The following is an 8,147-nucleotide window of genomic DNA, read 5'->3' as shown; positions in this document are numbered from 1 at the left end:
CTTTGAGTTGCTGAGAAAATGCAAATTATGTAAAAGAAGTGATTTTTTGTCCTGTACACAAATACTTCAAACAGTGAAACATTTTACTGTAAGCCCACTGTGCAATTATCCTTCACTTATGCAGTTTCTTTAATGTTTTGACATATTTATGATGCTGAAAAGGCTTAAATAGGACTAAAAGGATGAGTTACCTGTTCAGGTGGAAAATAAAATGGTATTTCCATCAAATTCATTGGTATTTTTGTCATATTTATGAGTCATATTGTTGTAAGAATTAGGACATTCACAAATAGGTACAGTGAAAATCCTTACTGTAGTAATCTTTTGTGTACAGTTTGAAAAATGACTACTTTTACATAATGGGCTTTTCTCAGCAACCCAAGTGTTATTTTCATGATATTTTCAGTAATTGAAAGAAAAAGCTCTCAGCTTTAATCCATTTTTTTTAAAGGCAACTTAATGTTTAATGGTTGCATTTTGTGGGTCACCCTGTAGTTTGCTCAGGTCGACCATTGTACTCGGGACGACAGGTTGATCTGACCGATCAATTAATCTATCTTCGGATCAGCAGGTGCCGCCGGTTTGTCCCTCTGTAGCACGCCAAGTTCAGGACATTCAGGAACGCCATCCGATACAAGGGATTGGCGGCCGCGTAGCAGAAAGGGTTGACAGCGCTGCTCGTGTGGACCAGGAACACCAGCATCTGCACAAGGAGAAAAGGGGAAAGACTGTATGAAATCAGTTTTCTAATCCAATTCAATTCATCTCAAGATTTCTTTCCGTATTGCAAAGTGTACATTCAGGTCATTATACAGAAGGCCAATTTATGAAAGATCATTTTGTTTTGATAAAATACAAGAATAATAATTAAGTAAGACACAAATGAAACATGGGTATATTCAAAAGACAACGTCTCATATGGATATGCCTTTTTTAAGACAAAAACAAAACTGGACAAACAGAACTCACAACGTATCGTACAGGATAGACAGAAAACGGAACAGGACAGATAAAACAAAACAAAGACGAACCGACGGACTGGGATGTATTGAAAACTAGAAGTTGAAAAACTTGACATCTCAGAAGAGAAAGAGGATGAACAAATAAAATGACAAAGATAAGGAACTAACTTATAGATGATTGGAGACAAGGTGGGTTTGTTTTAGAAGTTCTTAAAACAAAGCCCTGGTCCAAATTTTATGGAGCGGTAAGCAGAAAATATTCCTTAGCAAATTTATTCGCTCAGCAAACAAAATCGTCTGGGAACTAGCCCTAGGCAATGTACACTGCATGGCATATTGGCTGGTAACCTTTTTCTGTTTAAGCAAATATTGTCTGTGCTGCTTAACAGCTCCGTGAAATTGGTTTCTGTCCTCAAATTTATAAGGAAAATAAATATAAATTCAAAATTCATTTTTTTACATTGGTGTGTAAAATAATGTACATTCCTTTTTTTGTTATTCATGGCTGACAACACACACGGTCGTGTTTTACTATACCCCTGAGGACAACGCTTTATGTTTCCCTTTGTCCCTGTAATATAACACTCTCCCATAAACTAAGCACATAACCGTACGATCGAGGACCGGTTGCAACAAATTGAGGGCACACAAAAATTGAGGGCACACACGTCCAACATCATCAATGAATCGAGGACAAAATGCCGAATTGAGAACTCCTCGGTTGGAAAACGTGTAGAAAACCAATGAGAGCTGTTGCAAAAAAGTTATTAAAGTATAAAGGAAAAGGGAAGAGGAACAAAAGACTCGATTTACACCATAAACAAACGTCTACGTGTACAAACTCACATATATGTACTTATTTTTGCTGCATTGTATTTAAATAGTCTTTCTTTTTTTAAAGGGAAACTCAGTTTACCCATGAATTGTTGAAACACGGGATGAAAACATTACAGAATTATCCACGGTGTTTTTCCCCTTCGTGTACTACGACTCAAGCCTGTGGGTATTAAGCAATAGCGGTTAAATACACAAAGCGTCTTCTGTTGCTCACATGCCGTTTCAGCTGTTAAATGTGTGTATACGTTTGGTGTATCTTACCAACTGAAAGATTTGCTACGCTTGTCAGTTGTTGCTTGTATGCACCCATCAAGAAAGGCAATGTACGTGCTTGAACTTTATGTGAGGGTGGTTTTTTATATACCCTTTCAACGATGAACAATGCTGAGAGTGCACTAAACTTCTCAGGCTCAACATTTAAGAAATAATGTGCACCACTGTTTCCTGTTTTACAGCTCTTGGGAGCTAGCTATCGTCCATACACAAAATCTGGGCACGCTGGCCCCTAATGGCTTTGTTGCTTTGTGTAATAGCTTGCACAATGGTTTCTCCATTGAAGGGGGCCCCGTGAGTGTACAGCGATCACGTGCCCGGATTCGTCTGTTGTAGAGACAAACCCTACTGGGATGGCAACACCTCAGGCAAACCCAACACAATTCAGTTAAGGGGAATACACGAGAGAGTGTGGATTCGTAGTTTAAGAATTCACGAGGCGCGAAGCGCCGAGTGAATTCGTAAATTAAGAATCCACACTTGCGAGTGTATTCTTCGACTTAAACCATTGCGTCAACAGAAGTATTGGAAAGAATGTTGCAACCTGACGCCACTTTTTTTCTTTATATATCATCTCAATGAAGGTCATTCGTTGCAAAAATGATGATAAGACATGAATCTGGGACTGAGAAATGTTTCCAATTTTGTTGGGAAATACTTGAAATGACTCTCCATAGACTTTGTACACAAGCGCGGAAGTGGCGTCAGGTTGCAACATTTTTTGCCACACCCGTGTGTGTACAGGCTCCTTACGTCAAAATAGATAGTTCAGACGACGATTTCTTTCTGCCTAAAAGTAGTTTTTGCAGTGACGGCGGAGAATCTGACTATGAAGATGCATTGGTAATTTTCGAAAAGCTAATTTTCACGCAGACAGTCCTATTCATGCTCATTAGCATTATGGAGACATTGTCCGACGTTCAAAGTGTGGATTCGTTTTTCCGAATCCACACTTTACTAAAGATTCGTCGTTCCGAATCCACACTTTGTGACCAGTGTAAGAGACTCGATTTACACCATAAACAAACGTCTACGTGTACAAACTCACATATATGTACTTATTTTTGCTGCATTGTATTTAAATAGTCTTTCTTTTTTTAAAGGGAAACTCAGTTTACCCATGAATTGTTGAAACACGGGATGAAAACATTACAGAATTATCCACGGTGTTTTTCCCCTTCGTGTACTACGACTCAAGCCTGTGGGTATTAAGCAATAGCGGTTAAATACACAAAGCGTCTTCTGTTGCTCACATGCCGTTTCAGCTGTTAAATGTGTGTATACGTTTGGTGTATCTTACCAACTGAAAGATTTGCTACGCTTGTCAGTTGTTGCTTGTATGCACCCATCAAGAAAGGCAATGTACGTGCTTGAACTTTATGTGAGGGTGGTTTTTTATATACCCTTTCAACGATGAACAATGCTGAGAGTGCACTAAACTTCTCAGGCTCAACATTTAAGAAATAATGTGCACCACTGTTTCCTGTTTTACAGCTCTTGGGAGCTAGCTATCGTCCATACACAAAATCTGGGCACGCTGGCCCCTAATGGCTTTGTTGCTTTGTGTAATAGCTTGCACAATGGTTTCTCCATTGAAGGGGGCCCCGTGAGTGTACAGCGATCACGTGCCCGGATTCGTCTGTTGTAGAGACAAACCCTACTGGGATGGCAACACCTCAGGCAAACCCAACACAATTCAGTTAAGGGGAATACACGAGAGAGTGTGGATTCGTAGTTTAAGAATTCACGAGGCGCGAAGCGCCGAGTGAATTCGTAAATTAAGAATCCACACTTGCGAGTGTATTCTTCGACTTAAACCATTGCGTCAACAGAAGTATTGGAAAGAATGTTGCAACCTGACGCCACTTTTTTTCTTTATATATCATCTCAATGAAGGTCATTCGTTGCAAAAATGATGATAAGACATGAATCTGGGACTGAGAAATGTTTCCAATTTTGTTGGGAAATACTTGAAATGACTCTCCATAGACTTTGTACACAAGCGCGGAAGTGGCGTCAGGTTGCAACATTTTTTGCCACACCCGTGTGTGTACAGGCTCCTTACGTCAAAATAGATAGTTCAGACGACGATTTCTTTCTGCCTAAAAGTAGTTTTTGCAGTGACGGCGGAGAATCTGACTATGAAGATGCATTGGTAATTTTCGAAAAGCTAATTTTCACGCAGACAGTCCTATTCATGCTCATTAGCATTATGGAGACATTGTCCGACGTTCAAAGTGTGGATTCGTTTTTCCGAATCCACACTTTACTAAAGATTCGTCGTTCCGAATCCACACTTTGTGACCAGTGTAAGAGATTCGTAGATCCGAATCCACACTTTTAACAACAGTGTGACGTCATAGCAATGGTTTAAGGACTGTGAATGTTCCGCGCAGTCAGCAGAGTCCCATAATTGACTGATTTTCTCATTTCTTATTCACCTGTTGCACAAAGAGTGGTATGCAGTATCGGCAGATGACAATGACGACGGCTGTGATAGCCCAGGGCAAACCGGAGATCATCATGGATATTACAATGAGCGACAGGGTCCTGAGGGCGAGGTTGCTCTCCTCGTGTCGTGTGTATGCAGTCGACCGTCTCAAGTCTGACAAATATATCCAAACAATGTTAGCGTCTCATACCAATAACAACCGCACATTTACAAAGGCATTTCGTTTGTTAATTGGCATTTATTTGCCAACTGAGGAAACTGAAGGCATCTGTACTTGTAATAACGGTATGAGACCAAGGCCCCCAGTCGTTTGTGTGAGCAAAGTGTGAAATAAATTATATTTAAGTTAAATATTATACAAGGCCTGAATAAATTCCCGTCGTCTTATTGGTGGGTCGTCAATCACGTGTTATTGAATTATTCCTCCCAACGCACGGCGCAGCCGCACCTTAAGGTGCAGACCTTTAAATAGGCCCAGAATTGCCTACGCGGGCCAAATCACGATTTGTGTGCCCTCCATTTTTTTTTATTTATTTTTTTTTTGGCTATTAGAGCATTTTGTGAACCAAGAACTTGAAGGTTTGTGAAAAAACAAGGTGGATGGAAGCCGTGTACAGGAGTGCGAGCTCGTATTTCTGTGAAATGCGGATGAAATTGGGTCCTAAAATTGCTCTATTTGCAATGAAGCGCAGACATCATTTTTCAAAATGGCGATGGGCCACAGGATTACTTTCAGGGATGATCATCTTTGAATGGAATTTTCTCCCGAAAGTCATGGAATAACGACCCAAATATTGAGCAAAAAATGCAAGATGATGAAAAAATCTTTAATTTTATGTGTGTCTCAAACACCTTGGAGAGTTGAGTATTTTAATATTTTTGGAAGTACCACTGCACTCCTCAAAGGAGAAGAGGACTCCATTGCACGGTCTCACTCTTGGTGGCGCTTTGATGCTGTGCATTCATAGTATAGTCAGGTTACAAGTTATCAATCAGAAGACGAGGATTTATTTAGGTGTTTTACATGTAGAAAACAAATAATGAATGTTTCACACTAGTGCAATGGAAAGAATAATTTCATTCGGTTACAGATGGAATGTTCCATTCAACCCGGCTTCGTGGAATGGAACATTCCATCTGTCATCTCATGAAATTGTTCTTACCATTACATTCACAAACGTTCTTTATTTGTATACTTTTATTGAGGAAAATGCATGTTCAGGTGAAGATATTAAGCCAAGAATTTAAGTGAAATTTTTTTTAATGATTTGGTGAGTTTTTTGGCCACTCGTGATCGCATTCCCTTCAGTATTGTAGTCGAGTCCATCATAAGTCCAGACACAAATAAATCAAACGTCCAGTCACAAGAAACAGGGGATGAACGGAATGCCTTTGTAAAGAGTCATTTGATAAAGGCAAATTGGTGACTAGAATTTGGACAAGATTTAATGATTTTCAAGTTCAAATACTTGTGAAGACTTGAAGGGAATCGTAATGGATTCGCCAACAACAGTACTGGATCCGTCTTTTTGTTTTTGTAAGTATTTATTCAAGATTTGTAAAATGGGCTTTAGAATATTAAAGCATAGAGCGATACTCACTTGGGCTTAGCCAGTATCGTGGGTCACTCCGTTGTCTGCTAGATGATTGGGCAGTGCTACGAGCCATCGGGTTTGCAGAGAAGTTGTACTCACTGGTATCGGAGGTTGGTTTACGCCAAGCGTCGGGGAGACGATAGTCGGCTTCGTCGGACGAATGCGAGTCTGAGGCAATGGCGATGCCACACAGGGCTCCGCACTGCATCTGCATAAACAACCCGTGTCCCTGTTTGGTCCTGGTCGGAATAGCGTCCCGGCGTGTAGGCGGCACCATGCGGGCATTCAGGGCCGACTCGGGAGAGGTGTCTTCCCGGTCGACTTCTTGTCGACACGCCGCCTCGTGGAGGGCCCGCAGCCGCTCCCTCCGGCGGGCGATCTTCCCGCGTACGCTCCGGTATACCTTGAAGTACACCACCATCACCGCGAAGATGGGGATCCAGTTCAGGACCAGGATTGCCCCCGTGGTGTAGAACAGGTTGCTGAGGTACAGCGGGTAGCAGCGGTAGTCCAGCACGAAAAACGGCCCGTCGTAGACAAACTCCCAGTACAAGAGAAAAGGCAACCATATCGACAGAGGCACGATGTACGTCAGGGAGATAACCACCAGTGCGCAGCGTCTTGTGCGGTGCTCGATGTGGAAGATCGGGTAGGTGACGGACATGAAACGGTCGATGGCGATTGCAAGGACGGATAGGAATGTCGTGTTGAGGATAAAGTGGCTGATGACCAGATGGCACGAGCACAGGACGTGACCCAGCGGCCAGTAGCCCAGGAACCAATACAGGCCGTACATGGGCATGGTGGTCAGTCCCACGATCAGGTCAGCCACGGCCAGGCTGACAATGTAATAGTTGTTGTAGGACCGGAGTCGGCTGGAGCGAAGGAAGGCATAGATGACGGAGGTGTTGCCCAGGATGGTGACCAGCGTGAAGGCTGCGACGATCGTACCGACGATGACCTGGACCGGCGTTGGCCAGCCTTCCCCGGCGAGGCTCGGTGAGGCGGCGGTCGTATCGTTGAGATACAGTATGGCTGCATCTGACAAATTACTGAACACTGTTGACATTTTTGAAACACATTAACATCCACACTAAATCAAGCAGTCTTGACATTCAAAGAGTGAAACTAGCTACTGCTCGTAGTCTCCCCTCGTGCTCAGCACTATAACATGTGGGCACGACTTGTAAGCCATAAGCTCATGGAGTCATACACAATTTCGACGAAGCTCCGTCAGATTCGGCAATAGAAACACTTGCACATGTAAGCAGTTCACCAAAAATGATGGAAGTCAATCACGGGTAAACCTTCAGTCAGCAATAATAGGCCTATTATTGTCCGTGATAAACTCATCCGTCGTGGAACAATTCGTGACGAGTCGTCAATACTTGAAATCAATTCCGCAAACCGCACCGTCCAGGCTTCCAGCCGGAATCAAGTTCAGTTTCCTCTTGCCGTCCCGATTCCCAGTGTGTTTTAAGCCGTGGCGGGAGCCTCCGTTTCTATCTTTCAAGTGGGCGAAATTTGATACTGTCGTCAGGTGAATTCTGCCCGAGCCGGACGTGTTCTGCTTTTGCCCGGGGTCAACACTCAGCGAAATGAAACTGATATTGATCCATAATTTCAGAACTTCCTGGACTCCGTCCGAGCAGGAAAGATCGAAAAATTGCTCTCCGAGGCCCACAGCACAAACTGCCACTGATCCTTCTTCTAACGCGTAGCTTACTTTTATGCAGACGCGGCAGCTCGCAGGCACGTAAAAACGGCCGGCCAACCTGACCAATGATGACGTCGTAGATAATGCCACTTAATAACGTGCCGGCAAGAGTGAGGGGTTTGCAAAAAAATACCTTCACGACGTGTTCCCGCCCATGCATGCGCTCTACCTCAGAGTGGCGTTTTCTGTTTCCTTCCGTGGACCGTGATGGCACTGATGGAGCACCCTGTGATTTATGGATTAAAGGCAGCGCACGTTGGCCATAAAATTCTTGACGGGTCAGGTCTAGGGACTGTTAAATTTCAACGAGT

At 43.0% G+C, this 8,147-nt stretch overlaps 1 protein-coding gene across 1 annotated transcript; it reads right to left on the bottom strand.

The window, feature by feature from the left end:
• Positions 1 to 465: 465 nt before the first annotated feature.
• Positions 466 to 7,821, bottom strand: LOC119746300 (muscarinic acetylcholine receptor M3-like). Its single transcript, XM_038223165.1, has 3 exons — positions 6,126 to 7,821; positions 4,514 to 4,677; positions 466 to 703 (listed from the first exon to the last, which is right to left on the bottom strand). The coding sequence occupies exons 1-3, from the start codon at positions 7,186 to 7,188 to the stop codon at positions 554 to 556; spliced, it is 1,377 nt and encodes a 458-aa protein (XP_038079093.1). The 5' UTR covers positions 7,189 to 7,821; the 3' UTR covers positions 466 to 553.
• Positions 7,822 to 8,147: the final 326 nt, after the last annotated feature.

This window comes from Patiria miniata, unplaced genomic scaffold (assembly GCF_015706575.1).
Source record: "Patiria miniata isolate m_02_andy unplaced genomic scaffold, ASM1570657v1 HiC_scaffold_7, whole genome shotgun sequence".
Lineage (NCBI taxonomy): Eukaryota > Metazoa > Echinodermata > Asteroidea > Valvatida > Asterinidae > Patiria > Patiria miniata.
Note: the sequence above shows the minus strand (reverse complement) of the source record. Positions and strands in the feature narration are given on the sequence as shown.